The sequence below is a fragment of the Xyrauchen texanus genome, chromosome 4 (assembly GCF_025860055.1).
Source record: "Xyrauchen texanus isolate HMW12.3.18 chromosome 4, RBS_HiC_50CHRs, whole genome shotgun sequence".
NCBI lineage: Eukaryota > Metazoa > Chordata > Actinopteri > Cypriniformes > Catostomidae > Xyrauchen > Xyrauchen texanus.
Genome location: NC_068279.1, coordinates 30,020,550 through 30,037,266, shown reverse-complemented (window position 1 = coordinate 30,037,266; position 16,717 = coordinate 30,020,550). Strand labels below are relative to the sequence as shown.

Here is a 16,717-nt window from a genome sequence, read left to right as displayed (position 1 = left end):
AAGAGACACTTTAAAGAAAATGCACAAAAAAAGTTTCTTTTATTTTCAAATGTTAAACAAGCATGCCTCATCTGTTCAGGGTCTGTAGTGCTCATAAAATGTGATAACATGAAGAGTAACTAACCCTGCATACATGCAGATATCCTGACTGTTTTGTTCTTTTCGTATTTGTGAGTCACCGTTTTCAGTCCCAAACATCATCAAGTTTGTTCTGTGGTTTTCTTACGTAGATTGATATTGTCAAAGATTATCTACGTAAATGTTCCTCACTTTAGTTTTCATAGTTTGTAAACAATAGCCCTAAAATGTTAAAATGAATGTTGTTGTTTTTTGTTTTTTTCAAAGAAAAGCTGATCAAATCCTATTTGTTAGATAAGGCTATGAAGCCATGTTTGTTCTTCAGCCAGATCTGAGTTCTTTTGTGCTTCTTAAACAATTAGTATGTTTGTGTGGTTCAGAACTGGAGTAGAACAACTTTAATCTTGCTAAAAATAAAACCAGTCTAAACCAGTCTGGGCTTCTTTGCTGGTTTAAAATGGTCTTATTCTGGTCTAGCTGTAAGAATAGCAAACCAACTTAGGCTCTATTCGAACAGCAATGATTTTACTTGGGGACATGAGTTAATTCTAACATTTACAGTGGGTAGCCGGTGATTTTATTGCCATACGAAATATCTGCGTTTTTCTCCCATTTCCTGTGAGAAAATTCAAGGCCGAATTACCTTTTTGAGGACATTGACAAATAACAAGGTTGTGTAGTAATTTAATTACTTTCTGAATCCATATCTATGAGTTTATAATCCAAAATCCATTATAGACCACTGCTAAGTGCCATACTGTTGCACTGCTTACGGTAACAACTCTGGCAATAATGTACAGTTGTGAACAATGGAGGATTGTGTAACAGAAACTTTTTGAAATAATTCACATTAATAAAATGACATTGTCGCTTCACCACAGTGAGTGGGAACTCTTTAAGTTGAAGAGAAAGAAAAACAATAGTCAGATCACAAAAACTATTTGAAATTGGCCATTATTATGGCAGCAACTTGTTATATAAAATTTTAACATAGAAATGTGTACTATGAGTTGACTAGTCCCATAAAAGTGGTCAGGTCAATGTTTGTGGATTGAGGAATTTTCCATATAACAAGCGCAACTGGAATCATGTGTATGTCAAATAGTCTTGCTTGTCACCTTTGATTTAATTGCCATCAGAATGCATGAGTTTAATCACAGAGGAGCCACTTTTACAGACGTCACCCTGAGAAACGGTTGCCATTTAATAGGGCTTTAGATCTTTTTTTTTTTCAGCAGGAAATTACCAGGTAAGTAAATAAATTGGTCTTGCAATAAGGGGACCTATTTTAACCGCTACATCTAAAGTAGAGGACCATGCAATATGTCATACAAGTCATTGGGAATGGCCATGAAGTTTTGGTATATTCATACAAGCTTGCGCCAAGTCTTAGGTGCTAGTGGGTTGGTGAAATAGCGTGCTGCGCTGTCTGTGTCCTCCAAGCAACAATGATTGTGAAGACAACCCATTTATACAAATTTGGTAGTGTTAATCAGCTGTGATCCATTTGAAGAAAACAAATATGTACCATTTGTGTCTTACATTCTTTGTGCATTAACTATATCCTTGTTCAATGTCAGGCATATTTCTGTGACAGTTAAATGCTCTTTAAATACGCATAGAAAATATGGTGCTTGTCAGGACTAATTGGATGCAGGCTGCATTCAATTATAAATAATTTACGTTTATTTAATCATATTAATCTATTTACTCACCAAATCATGGCAAGTAGTAAGTGATCTATAGCTTTTTGATATCATCTGCTGGTGGAATCCATAAAATGCAAATGCAGTGTAGACTATGCAACGAGAATAGATATGGTTCTCAGATGTCTTAGTGCAATTACCTATTTCTCAGGAAAATAGCAAATTGCAATTTCTGTCACTATACGTCATAAGATTTGCACAAAATATATGTTCTGCAGAGCAATGGTGAGCTAGTTTGGTAAGCATGCGGAAGGATACTTATTCAGGACATGATTAGGCCTGACACAGAGATTATCAAAATATGGTCTTTATCATAAAGTGTTTTATGTTTAAACTGAAATAAATTTTATGTCATTCTCGATATGTTTTCACTGTGTCTTTAGAAATCAGAATAAATAATGATGCCTCCAGCAGTCTGTCCATTAAATCAAAACTTCAAATCGACAAAAACTCAGTAAGAACAGTCTTTTATTTTAATTATGAAGCATGTTTTACTTTCAAATATCAGCTGGACAATGAATCACTTGTCAAACAATATCTATTATGACTAATGCCCTGACATGCTTTTGAAACTTCTCTAGTGCCATTATGCTATAGAAGAGGATTCAGAGGGTGACAACGATTCTGAGGAGTTCTACTATGTTGGGCAGGTATGTGCAAATTCCATTTTTGTACATAACATTGCCTGGGAAATAAAATCTGTCTCTGTGGCACCCCTAGGCTCTATAAACAGCAAATAAAGATTCAGGATCATAGCCTTTACCTTTTATACTCAATTAGAAAACTAGCCAATCAGAAACAAACTGTTGTCAGATTTCCATAAAAATCATAATTTCAAAAAGTGTTTTAAATAAAGCAGCATTTCCATCCGAAGCTTACAAAACCTTCACTTCCAGGGAAACTGCTGCAAATTTTAAATGGAAATGAAATGGAAAAGAATATTGTCCCGTTAGTAAGTTTGTATTTTGTGGCAAATTACTTTTTAATGTGCATCTAGGAATTTATTTGGTAAATGTGTTTCCATCGTAGTACATGCATGTCTTACTGAAAAAAAAAAAAAACAATGTAGACAAGACAAGCAAGTATATATTTTTTTGTGCATTTTGGAAATTCTATTCGCATTTTTGTGTTTTCATCCTGCGTTTTTATGTGATATTCCAAAATTTGTATACAAATACATCGATGGAACCCTGCTACAATGTGAATCATTTTGTGGGTTCAGGTTTGCTGACACATCTTTGAGGGTGGGTTTTGGAGAGAGGGCATGTGGTTGAAGTATCAAAATGGCTGAAATCGCAGAAGCATGAGTAAACGTAATCTTTAGCTAAAAGTGTCAAAACGATCATACCGGTGAAAGTTTTAGAGTTGGAATTTGCTAAACACGTTCCTGTTTACCATATGAACTGTTTCTCACATGGTCACGTCGACTTAACCACCTATGGTCTTACAGGTATAAAACCGGCCTTAAATCCACAGCACCTGGGGCTTGAGATTTTTCATTTCATGGTAAATTTACCTGAAGTAGTTTCAGCTCATATAAAAGGATTTTATAACTTTCTTAACTTTTAATACATAGTCCCTTACTCTTCTGAGGAGGTTTCCATCATAAGAATGAGTGTCTGCACACTTGGCTTGTTCTTAAATTAATCATGTGACCATCCACTGGAGCAAATCCATTAGGCTAGAGAAAGTAAGCGCTTTGTGGCCTGTGAGGACCTGTCCAGTGGAGATGAAGATGCATGCCCTAATGTTCAAGCTGGGCTGTGAATGCTCACTGGCACTTGCTCACTCTAATGTGACCAATTGCAATTTCCACATACTTTGCTGCTCTGGGAACATTTGATTATAGAAGAATGTTATAGACCTTGAGCAGAAGAAGAAGCTTCCATTCAACATGCAGGCAGATTCACCCTGCACTAGAAAAAAGTTTATGAATTTGCATAATCTTAGGACTACCAGTATTTCGTATTACTATAGTTAATCATAGAGTTGGAAAAATTAACGAATTATTACATGCAATTAAATATAATATTTATCACATTTATTCAGTATGACATTAGAAATGTTTGATTTTGTTCTGTGTGATTTCTAAAAACTGATCAGATCCATAGCTGATTGGAACTGATGGGAGCAGCTCAAGTGTCTTGATCTTGCATCCATATAGTGTAGAATTCTTTTTTTTATTATTGCAGCATAGCACGTTTGAGTTCTCTGCTTGCATTTTGTGTGTTTTGAGAAATATAGAATCTTTAGACTATTTTGTGTGAGTGAGACGAGCAAAGAGTGCTGTTTCTTATCTACATTATGAGCGTCATTTACACAAAATGCAGAACCTAATAATTACACAAGTTTCTTGGAACTGACTGCCTAAATGAGTTAAGAAAATGTATCATGATTAAGTGTTTTAATCGATTGGCAGCCCTATAATATTTTCCTATTCCCAGACAGCATGAAGTTAATTGTCATTTACATCCACTAAAGACCCCATCTTTGTTTAATCTGAATGAATGCACTGCTGCTCCTGTCTGTAACCTTGGGCTCTGTGTATCAACTCTTTGACCTGTGTGTTTGTGTGGGCAGATAAATTATGATGGGGAGCTTCACAAACACCCCCAGCTGGAGGCTGATCTGGCAGCCGTGAGGGACTTACATGGCCATCATGCAGTATCTCTCAGGTACCTGACCATTCTTTCACCTTCCTTCATATTGACATGAGAACATTACACTTGATGAAACTTTTCTCACATGCTGATACAATAATGCTAAGGAATCTAGTTGGGATCTGTGTAATGAAATCTGAACCAAGAACTACAGAGTTACAGAGACAATTTTGTTCTGTCATCATTGTGAACTTGCGCAAGACTCTTAACCTCCAGGTAGCTCAAGGGGGATTGTGCTTGTAGATAGTGCCGCTGTAAGTCACTTTAAATGAAAAATATGCTATAAGAAGTACCATGATGTCAGTGAAAGACATTTCATCAGCACAGGAAAGTATTGAAACTGTGAACTTTCTTCACATTGCTATTTCTCCGTCATTCGTGAAATGTTTTATGGGGAAACGACACCTTGAGCAATTGTTCTTTAGTGTTCTGGCACATTGAACCCACTCAAGGACATTCTCTGCCTGAGCCAGATCCCATAACACACAGGTGGCCTTTTCTCCAATCTGTCATTTGGAGAAAAGCTCAGTGATCAACTGAAGGACGGTCTGTGAGAGTCTAAGCTACAGTGATGTAATGATCTGCTGATTGCTGTGTTGTTTACCCTGATAGGCTTAAAGAGAGGGGTTCCTTTTACTAATCTGCTCTACAATCAGTGTGGGAGCTATTGTTTTAGCATGATGTATCATATTTTAAACCAGTGCTTTTAAATGTAAAAAATGTATCTGGTTTCCTAAACATTCCCCTCGTCTTCAGACAGAAAGAGTAGTCCTGACCCAAACTCTTGAGCCAATGTTGCTATGATGCTTTGTTGCTTTGAGATGCTCATATTAACGGAGCAATCTTCTGATAGCGCCATGATCAGTACGTTTGCATGCACTGTCAAGCTACAGCGGGTTTTTGCATAATCAAGCAACAGCCTTCATCTGTCTATCCAAGTGTACATGGCACAATGCGTTTATGAAATTATATACCTCTACCTTGTTTGTGTTATCTTTGACGTCTGGGGAAAATACACTTGGTCGGGTGTCATATTATCTTTTGGATTATGCGCAGAACGCTGAGGCCAATTGTAGTCTAGTTAGTGTGTAGACATACGGTACAAAGCCATGCTACATCACATGATCTTGGTCAGTTAGTCTGATGGTGCATTCTCATGTCATGCTAGAACTACTGTAATTACTACGAGATGTCAACTCGGACATTCTGCGCTGAGCTATTCACATCCTCAGATCTCGTAAGTTATTTGTTTCTATGGGAACACTTATAACGTAAAAAAAACGGCTTTGTTGTTGATAAAAGCAAAAATATTTAATACTACATTAATTCACTTGTATATGCTCCAGACATCAACGATGGCATATCACACAGGAATATGGGTTCACTTTATTTCAGCGTCACCACTGTCAAGTCAGATCTTTCATAGAATTCAGAGGTTATAACTTGTTATTACCAGTTCTACAAATAAGTGAACGCTTTTTACATGTTGGAATCTTATTATTATGATAATTCTGACATGGCATGCACACACCATGACATTGCATTGGGGGAGACGGTGCCCACACATCCCCCACTATTCTAGGAAGGTGGTGACCACCCTCCCCTCTGACATATTAAGACAAAAACCTGAAGTCCCCCCTTTATTGTGGTTGGAGTTGGTATTGCCCAACTAGTCTGTAATGGTTGCAGGAGGAGGCAGACGAGGAGTGAGGATCTAAACGCGGGATTTATTAAACAACAGTGAAAACAAAAAAGACAGGAACAAAGGAAACGTCCACAGTGGGAAAATGAAACCAAAACATGAAAACATATAAGGGTACACGAAATGAGTGGAGCAGGGCAAGACATGGGCATCCAGGCATCTACAAACAAGTAACGATCGACAAGGACTGGAGAACAAACAGGGTTTAAATACACAGGGAGAGTGATGATCAAATGACAAACAGGTGAGAACAATGAATGACTGCTGGCAGTGATGAGGGCAGGGAACTCTGGGAAATGAGGTTTATGACAGGTGACAGGTGAAACACAGGGCAGACAACAGGGGATCGTGACATAGTCGGTGGTGTCACGTGGTACCTGTTACTTTTCTCAGTGCTGGCCAGGATGCATGAACTCACAGTAGTTTATTATCACTGGATTAGGATTGAAAAAAAATGCTTTTATAGATAATGCTGAGACGAATTTCATTCACAGTTATGAATCCTTGCAATTATCAGTTTTTGTTAAAAATAGCTATCGAGTGTAAAATGTCTCCAAATTGATATAAAGCATTCTTGGATTTAAATGCGGATAAATGGAGGATTTTGTTTGGAAGGGTCAAGCACCCCCCTGCAGGAATAAAACACACAAGTCTGTGGTTGACAATGTGCTATTTCGTCGGTTGGTATGTTACCCACACAACTTTTGTATGAATTTAGAAAACATGAAACTCATCACATGAGTCATATGAGGAGTCAGTGGAGATGTTAAAGGCATCCATAGAAATGATCAGTTGTTTTTCATGGTGAGGAAAGCAGACAGGGATTTCATATGAACAGGTAAGGGTAAATTGTTACATGAAACATTAACTAATGCTTTTTCTTAATGTTTGATATGATACAGTGCATAAATATTTAAGAGTATGCATTGAATTAGGGATGACGTGATTTATATGGTTTTAGTATTAACCACAATTAAAAATATCATGCTTAATTTAACATAACGTAAGAATTTAGAATCCACTATGGAATGATATTCCGGGCATTATTCAAAAGGAATTGCAAATTGTATTTGCAATTGCGTTTTCAATTTGTGGACGCATAAAAGGTGACATAATCCAAACGCAATTGCAAATCGCGCATTACCGTTTGCATTTTCGTTTAAGCGAACGCAGAGTGACTGCCAGATTTCAAATGGAAAAGCAAAGTCCGTTTGCAACTGTGTTTCCCATATCTTACGAGTTTTGGCCCTGTCATATTTAAATAGCAATTTCATTTACCACGTCTGCTTTTTCACTTTCTCAGCGTCGCGTATGTAGCTAGCCAAAACTCAAGTGGAATACTAATTCCCTTAGTATTTCCATTTCCGATGCCTTACACGGAAACCTGTCAATCAGGGTCAAGGGTGGGATTATGCTATGGGGCGTGTTTGTCTTGGGAAGTGACATCACTCACAGTCTATCAGGATCAATAATTAGCACTGCACTTTATTCATTTATAATCTCACACTGGACTGTCAACATATTCTCCTCAATATACTACTTCATAGATATATATATATTTCATATACTCCTACTTATTGTATTGTATATTGTGTATTCTATATTGTGTGTATTGTATATAATTATCGTGTTGTGTAAGTATGTGTACATTTGATATGTAAATTGTGTTGTGTAAGTATGTTGTTTATTGTAATTGGTATATGTCTCGTCACTGTCATGACTGCTATGTTGCTCGGAACTGCACACAAGAATTTCACCTACTGTTGCACTTGTGTACATGGTAGTGTGACAATAAAGTGATTTGATTTGATTTGATTTGATAAACTGGCATCTGTTCAGGGCATCACCTCTTGACCGTTGACTGTGAGTGATGTCACTTCCCAAGACAAACACGCCCCATAGCATAATCCCACCCTTGACCCTGATTGACAGGTTTCTGTGTAAGGCATCGGAAATGGAAATACTAAGGGAATTAGTATTCCATTTGAGTATTAGAAAATCAGTTATTTTGAATTCTTATAATAAAGGTGGCTTAAATTTAATTGATTTTGATTCTCTTAACAATACCTTAAAAATTAATTGGCTTAAACGTTTCCTTCACCATCAATCTTCTATTTGGAGTATAATCCCAAGATATATTTTTTCTCAATTAGGAGGTATACATTTTCTTTTAATGTGCAATTATTCAATTAGTAAACTTCCTGTCAAACTTTCCAATTATCATCAGCAGATGCTTATGGCTTGGAAACTTATTTACAAGCATAATTTCTCGCCACACAATTTTTTAATTTGGAACAACTGTAATATTCTTCACAAAAGGAAATCTTTATTTCTTGAAAACTGGTTCAATAATGGGGTGATATTAGTAAACCAGCTATTTGATAGTGAAGGTAATTTATTTCATTATTCCGATTTTGTTTCAGGATACCAATTCCCAGTATCTAGTAAAGAATTTAATATAGTTTTCAAGGCCATCTCTTTGGAAATCTGTATGCTGTTTAGAAACAATAATAGTGCTACAGTGACTTCTGTTTCTCCCCTAGCCCTGAATCTACTGTGGTTGGTTCTATTTGATTTTCAATACATAAATCCAATTATAAAATTAGGTCATTATTTTTGGACCCTGTTACTTCAATTCCTTCCTCCATTTCTTATTGGAATAACCTTTTTGATGATATTAAACGGTCATATGTTTGGTCACATCCTCAGAAATTCTTTCTAACTAATAAAGTTAAAGAAATATCCTATAAAATGATTCATAGATTTTATCCAGTTAAATACTTTTTTAAAGAAATTTAGAAATGATATTGATACTTCCTGCTCTTTTTGTGAAGTCTCCTCTGAAACTGTTGATCATTTGTTTTGGGAATGTCTTTTTACTCGGTCTTTCTGGAACAATATTGATGCTCTGATTGTCCAAAAGGTTTTATGTAACTTTTCTTTATCATATAGACACATTCTTTTTGGATTTTATGTTAAAGACAAGAATCTAATTAATGCATGTTTTTGTCTAAAACTTCTTTTATATATTGGAAAGTTTCATATCCATAAATGTAAATATATAAAAAGTAAACCCCACTTTAGCTTTTTCAAAGAAGAATTGAAGATGTATTTAAATACAATTTCAACTTCTGTTAACAAGAAAGCAATGAAAACATCCAGAATTAGTGCCATGTTTAATATTCTCTCTTAATGTTTTTTCTTTTGTGCCCTCTTCTTCTTTTTTTTCTTTTTTCTTTCTTCTTACTCTCTTTTCTTTTTAGACTATTGTTGAATATATTTAAATTTCTTTCACATTTCCTCTCTTAATGTATTCTGAACCATAATTTCTCTTTTGTTTTGAAAGATTGTTTATATTTCTTGTATGTATGGTCTTGTTCTGTTTGTTAATATTGCAATAAAAAAAAAATAGTATTCCATTTGAGTTTTGGCTGGCTACATACGCGATGCTGAGAAAGTGAAAAAGCAGACGTGGTAAATGAAATTGCTATTTAAATATGACAGGGCCAAAACTCGTAAGATATGGGAAACACAGTTGCAAACGGACTTTGCTTTTCCATTTGAAATCTGGCAGTCACTGTGCGTTCGCTTAAACGAAAATGCATTCGGAGAAACTGGCATTTCTCTGTGTGGTCGGTGCCTCTTCTATGAGTTGCGCGAATGTCCCGATCTAAGGGGGAGAGATTGAAACTGCACCCGGCTGAGAGAGACTCTGCCTTGGGGACGATATTGCTGAAATTTTGGTACCATGACAACACTATCTGAGTGCATACACTGTGACCTTCATGGCCCGGATGGCAAGGTCTGTTGCCGAGCACAGTTCCTGCAGCACATTAAGACCAGGACTACCAAAGTACAGATTTCTTAGCGCTTTGGCCTGGTGGACTTGCCGGAGGGTCGTAGCGTGCAGGGTGGAGTTGGCCTGTCCAGCGGTGTTGTAGGCCTTGGTCACCAGAGAAAACATCAACCTACAGACCTTGGAGGGGAGTGACGGTTGATCCCGCCAGGTGGCGGCGTTTTAACTGCCTTATCCAGCTGGGGGAGTTCTGTGTACCCGTGGACCGCCCTGCCATCAAGTGTAGTGTAGCAAGGGAGTCCGTTTCGGGTAGTGCCCTCCATGACTTGGTCAGCTCATCATGCACATCCGGGAAGATTGGTCGCCCCAATCCCAAGACCCAATCGTCTACCCGTGAGGGGGGAAATGGAGGGTTCTAGTCCAGCCCGACACTCGCGGCGGCCCGGGCAAGCATAGCAAACAGCTCGGTGTTGGCCTCAGACTGGGCTAGCACACCTATAGGCGCTAGCTCAGTCGAGTCCTCAGCGTCGGAGTCCACCAAGATACTCTCCAATGCAGTGGCGAAACTCTCATCCAGCTCGGGGGCTTCGAGGGAGACATCAGACTGGTCGTAAGGCGTGCCGGTCTCATCTCGGAACCGGACTGAGGCAAACGAGCATGCTGGGTAATGGGTGGTCCGCAGGGATTTACCCGCCGATACCACGGGCATTAAATTCCCAAAATCGCCCACAGTGCCAGCCACGCCGGCCCTGTACCCGTGGGTAGAAGGCGCAACGCGGGGAGTGGCTAGAGTGGCTTTGCCTCGGAGGAAGGAGAGCCGTGACTGCCACGTTGCCATGGTCATGTTCTCACATTAAGAACATGAGCCGTCTTCAAACGCTGCTTCTGTGTGATCTCTGCCGAGACACGAGAGGCAGCGCCTGTGGCCGTCAGAAGCGGAGAGGTAACGACCGCATCCAGGAATGACACAAAGATGGAAGGGCATCTTGAAAAAGACGCGTCTTTAAAAAGACGTTCAACGTCAATGTGTTTACTCTTTTAGAGAAATATATACTCTTTTAGAGGGCTGTCAAAACACTCAGAGGCGTAGTCTGCACTGGCGTGCAGAAGAAGAGAAAAGCCGCTGAAATGCGCTGTATTTCCAACAGTGTTTGCTCTTTAGGGGTGAGTGGAACAGCAGTGGGTACAACTCAGCTCGCTGAAACACAACCGCTCGGCGCCGAATAAAAAATCTGTCTGAACAGACGCACAGTTCACTCCTTTTATACACGTATGTCCAAGGGAGGGACATGCAAATTCTGTTCGCCAATTCTCATTGGCCTTTTCTCAAAGATAAGAGGTAACCGAGGCTCTCAAGAGAGACCCCTAGTGTCACTATAGCGACACAATGCCAAGTGAGTGACGAAGGGAGAACTATAGTTTGCTAATATTAAATCTGTGTATTGGTTAAAAATGTTAATGACTTCAACCAAAGTGTATGTAAATTTATGACTTAAACTGTACTTGGTAAAAATGTCCAGGTAGTGAGAGTGAGGTTAGTAACTCGTGACAAATTAGCAACAAGAATGTGATTCACCTTGCAAAATATGTCTGTCTGAATGGTATTTCATGCAAAAAAATAGCTATTCAAAGCTTAGCTTTTGTCAAGCTGCTTTTGACAACAGCAGACAGTCAAATAAGAGAACATCTTAAAAGATCACAAAAGCAGAAGTCTGTCATATTTGGCCTAGTGTGTGATATTTGAGATACATTTGGCCTTGAGTCATGGACTTAAAAATAATTTGAGTATTATTTGAGTTCTGTTTAAAACATGACCTGGGCTGTTTTTTGCCGCAGTCGATATGACTAGCTTGAGAGAGTTCACAGAGGCCCCTTTAATTAATTCCAGGACACGTCCCATTAAAGACTTTGATTTGCCAGCTTTTGCCAATTCGTGGAAGTACAATTTAAATGGAAATGCAAAAGTGTTTTTAGGTCAAGGCACAACTTATTTGGTAAGGAATATATTACACCTTAAATGATTCCTTCAAGTTCCTCCTGACTGATTTTCTTTTACCTTAGTCAATTTCAAATGTTGTGTGTTTACATGTGTCTCAACATGATTGTGTTCATCTGTGTGTATGTGAGCTGTTTCCCATTGACAGATCAAAGTTGATTATTATTTTCTCGAGATACAGTGGTTGTTAGGCATTCATGAGTGAAGTGTTACCATGGTAACACCTAGCCCAGAGCAATGCAACAAATTCATCACAGTGATTTTATGAGAAATAAATGCATTGAGAGAAGCAACAGAGCTGGAGCATCAGACTTCATCTTTAAGCATTAAGATTGTGGACAGAACCCTAACAGTATTTACATTTACCAGCATTTTACCCTGAAAATAACTTCCTAAAATGAATAGAATATTAATCAGATAATATACTCTGAAATCTTTCTGGTTAAGCAATGGTATTCATAAGACGCTTGCATAAGAAAATAGAATGTGTTAATCATGTAAAGATTTTTTGTGAATCTTCTTCGAATACATAAAAGCTTTGTGCTTGACTGTCCAGTGTGTTATCATTAGTATTCATAGATATTCATACATGGATGAATTTTTTTATTCATTTGCATTGACACAGAAATGTACAATATAGAACTATTGGCAGCATCTAAACGTAAAGGCTGTTACTTGTGAACAACTTAAAAGATGAGTGAAACGTGCATTATTAATGTTACACTGTAATAATGCACTTATGTTTCACATCTGTTGAGATTTGATGATAATTCAGCCAAATAAAATTTGGAAATTATTATTTATTTCATTTTTTAATTTCAGCTCCAATTTGTCAGTAGCGTTTTCATAATGTACATCACTAAAGCTATACATCCTTAAAAGTGCTTACGTTTTAGATGTTGTGAATACTTTTGATATTGTTCGTTTCAATGTCTTCCAAACGTACAAAAATGTATGTATAAATGTTATGCACAAATATCTACGAATATTGAGATCAACAATATATTTTGCAAAGCACAGTGTAATGAGAAAGTAATATTCAGGTTGAGCTGTCTTATTGAGATCTGTTAGATGCTATGAATAAAAGTATAATCACACTAGCTGGATTTACATTGTGCTGAATGAAATGTCTTAAAGAAATATTTAACCCCAAAAATTTAAATTCTCTCATTATTTACTCACCCTCATGCCATCCCAGATGTATGTGACATTCTTTCTTCTGCAAAACACAAACAAAGATTTTTAAAAGAGTACTTCAGTGAATGGCGACCAGAACTCTGAAGGTCCAAAAGGCAGGATAAAGGTAATTCATAAGACTCCTGTGGTTAAATACATGTCTTCTGAAATGATATGATAGGTGTCAGTGAGAAACTGATCAATATTTAAGTCCTTTTTTAACTGTAAATCTACACATTCTGGTGTGGAAGTGACTTTCACATTCAGCTACCTACTGGTTGGTGGTGGTCAAAGGTGGAGATTGATAGTAAAAATTGACTTAAATATTGATCTTTTCCTCACCCACACCTTTCAGAAGACATGGATTTAACCACAGGAGTCTAATGGATTACTTTTATCCTGCCTTTTGGAACTTCAGAGTCCTGGTCACCTTTCACTTGCATTGTATGGACCTACAGAGCTGAAATATTCTTCTAAAATTCTTTGTGTTCAGCAGAAGAAAGAATGTCATACACATTTGGGATGGCATGAGGGTGAGTAATTGATGAGAGAATTTTCATTTTTGGTTGAACACGATCCCTTTATTCAAGTCTAAATAATGTTGTATTAAAATTTAGGGAATATGGCGCAATTGATGATGTGGACATCGACCTACACGTTGATGTCAGTTTCCTAGATGTAAGTGTTACTGTTCAGTGTCTTATAAATGATGATGACAAATAACTTTTTTATTTTGTCTTCTAACAGTATATCATAACACATCATATGCATGGAACAGTCAGTTAGTTGAATTATGTTTATAGATGTAAATGCGGATAAGAAACTAAATTAAAGTGTTTGTTAACAGGAGGAGATTGCACTTGCCTGGGATGTGATCAGGAGCGAACCTGTTATTGTGCGACTTCACTGCTCCCTTACACAGTATCTGAATGGACCAGGTTAGATCCCACATAATCAAGGATAGACTTGCAGTAATACTACGTTCATCTATAACATGAGATGAATTTTATTTACCCAAGCAATATATAATAAAAAACATAAATACAGTTACCAACTCTCTTAGAAAAGCACGCAAATCATTTTGCTGCAAATGTCATTCGAATCATTTGGACTACTTGGCTTGTTAGATGGCACTTTACATATTTGCTGGCCTTCTTTTCCATAAATACAATCTGACTGGTTCTTATATGTTTAAGTCATTGTCTCTGCACTCTTAACAACTCTCTTCGAGATCTCTTTGTTGATTGTAGATTTGTTCAAAATCACATACCTCAAGAACAGGACCACTTCAGTTCAGATTGCAAAGGAAAAAGTGAAATCACTTTGACATAGTTATAATGCCCACTCTTGTTCTGCTGTCAAGATATTGTTCTTCACCTGTGGCTCATTTTGGAGTGACCCCGTTTCACTGTTTTAAAAACCTCTGAAATGCCTTGATAGCTGTATCAATGTCTGTAGCAAACAGTTTTTAAAATGATTCTCAGTATTCCAAAGTTACATTATGTAGTACATTGTCACAATATTTTTATTTTATAAATTGGTTCCGCTCCTCTAATCTTTGAAAGGCAGCATTCCAAGAGTGCTGATATTTAATATATAATGATACTGGAACATTTTACTTTTTGCATCACTCTGCTTGTTCATGTTCGCTAGCGGCCATTTGTGTTAATTGGTGACATTCAATGTTTTGCTTTGCTTGGAATTATTTTTAACTGACCGTATTGTGTGTAAAATGTAAGTTACTAGTACTATTAACCTTTTAATATTCAGTACAACTGTTCACGTGCTTGTGTGATGTTGCTTAAATTTTCACATGAAGAAATTCACATTGACGTCCATTTTCCAGTTCCCACTGTTGATGTGTTTCAAGTGTCTTCAAAAGACAGATTTGGACTTGGACATCAGTTGAAAAAGTAAGAAAATAGGAGCAAATATTTTGTTGCTTTAATACCACAAGGTTGCATTGTATATTGTTGATCTTTATGAGTGTGTTTTTTGTCGGCAGGATAATGCAAACCTTTGTCACACAGCAATGGAAGTGTCAGAGCAAAGATAAACTCAGCCCACACAGCAAAAAGCAATCCGAGAAGAAGGTGAAGTCTCCCCTGCGCATTTTTTCAACTCTACGTAGGTAAGAAAAATGGTCACACAGCTACAGAACTGGACTGGACACAGCTAATTTGATACAGACAAATTCCAGTCCTGAGTTTAATCAAACCCTTAAAGATAATCTTAAAAGAAGTAAAGTGTGTGTTTATGTTGCACTGACATATAGCAGCATAAATGCAACATTATGCAAAAACAGCTCAGCCATTTTTTATGTTGTATTGTCATCCTGGATTGGTACTGACTCCTTGCAGTTTTGATGTAGCATCATGCAAATGCAAACCCTTTCAATTACCAATGCCATTGTAAAAATGTACCATTCGCAGCCATGATTAATTAATTCCACAAGCGAAAGTGTCCAATAATTATTCAGCTGGTCACATGATTTCAACATGTTGGTCTCAATGAAGCAACCTGCTCCTTAAAAAACCCAAAAAACAAAGACTGCTTTTATTAGGCTACTGAATAGACTGGAGTCATTATCTCATGTGAGTGTACATCATTTCAATAATTTTTTCCATGAGTACTTTTCATTTCTTTGTCTAAAACCTTAATAACTGATTGCACCCCTAATTTTGAATCATAATTCAAAATGCTAGGAAGAGGAAATCTTAACTGAATGCCTTTGTATAATGTTTGATCATAACAATAATAATAAAAAAATATATAGCATTGCCAACAATGATTAATGCTGTGTATCACATCAGCTTGGGCGCAGCCTACTATAGCTAATTGGTGCAAGAAACATACATTCCCACTGCAAACTATGCAGACCTGAAGATGACAAATGAAATCATGTAAAACAGCCAATGAAGCATTCTGAAATGTGCAGGATTTGCACTAGCATCATTGCATAACGTCATCTTGTTTTGCATAATTCACATTGTTTGATTAATGGTCTGTGCTTTTGCAAACTCAGATCCCCCAGCTACCCTCCTCCAGGCTGTGTGAAAAGCAAAAAGAAGCTCAAACCCGAGCAGGATGGTGTGTCAAAATCCCACCATCTGTTAAGGCGAACATGTTCCAGCACAGTAAAGCCAGAAATGGATGGCTGCGTCGGCAAGTCGCACAAGCTGCTAGGCCACTCCATCTCCAGCGACCCGCAAATGGAGCAACATCAGCCCCTCAAGCAGCGGCCTTGCTCGACTGCCGTGAAACCAGAGGACTGCCCACCGCTGCGGCCTCATAAACTGTCAACGCGGCCGAGCATGGCGGAGCCCCGCTGCGAACACGCTCCTGGCAGCAGTAGCGATGGTGGTGCTTTGAAGCCTCACCGGCTCTTGAGCCGTTCCTGCTCGGGCAGCGTGCGGTCTGAAGAGCTGGATGGCCTGAAGCACCACCACCATCTGCTCAGCAGGTCCTACTCCAGCAGCACCAAGATGGGCAAAGCCGACATCTTCAAAGAGCCTGTCACTGAGAGCAGACGCCTCTCCCTTACCTCAGGGCTGATCGGCATCCTGGCCCCATCACTTGCTTCCACACCTCAGGTAAGGCTAT

The 16,717-nt window shown here is 38.0% G+C and overlaps 1 protein-coding gene across 2 annotated transcripts in view; it reads left to right on the top strand.

Moving 5' to 3' along the window:
- The window catches only part of LOC127639559 (protein mono-ADP-ribosyltransferase PARP8-like), a 49,529-nt gene that overhangs the window by 19,350 nt on the left and 13,462 nt on the right, over positions 1–16,717 (top strand). For both annotated transcript variants that reach the window (XM_052121633.1, XM_052121641.1), the window contains 8 exons: positions 2,168–2,238; positions 2,366–2,434; positions 4,365–4,459; positions 13,732–13,792; positions 13,962–14,052; positions 14,961–15,027; positions 15,120–15,245; positions 16,140–16,707. In XM_052121633.1, coding sequence (XP_051977593.1) covers positions 2,168–2,238; positions 2,366–2,434; positions 4,365–4,459; positions 13,732–13,792; positions 13,962–14,052; positions 14,961–15,027; positions 15,120–15,245; positions 16,140–16,707 — 1,148 coding nt within the window. The remainder of the gene's footprint in view (positions 1–2,167; positions 2,239–2,365; positions 2,435–4,364; positions 4,460–13,731; positions 13,793–13,961; positions 14,053–14,960; positions 15,028–15,119; positions 15,246–16,139; positions 16,708–16,717) is intronic.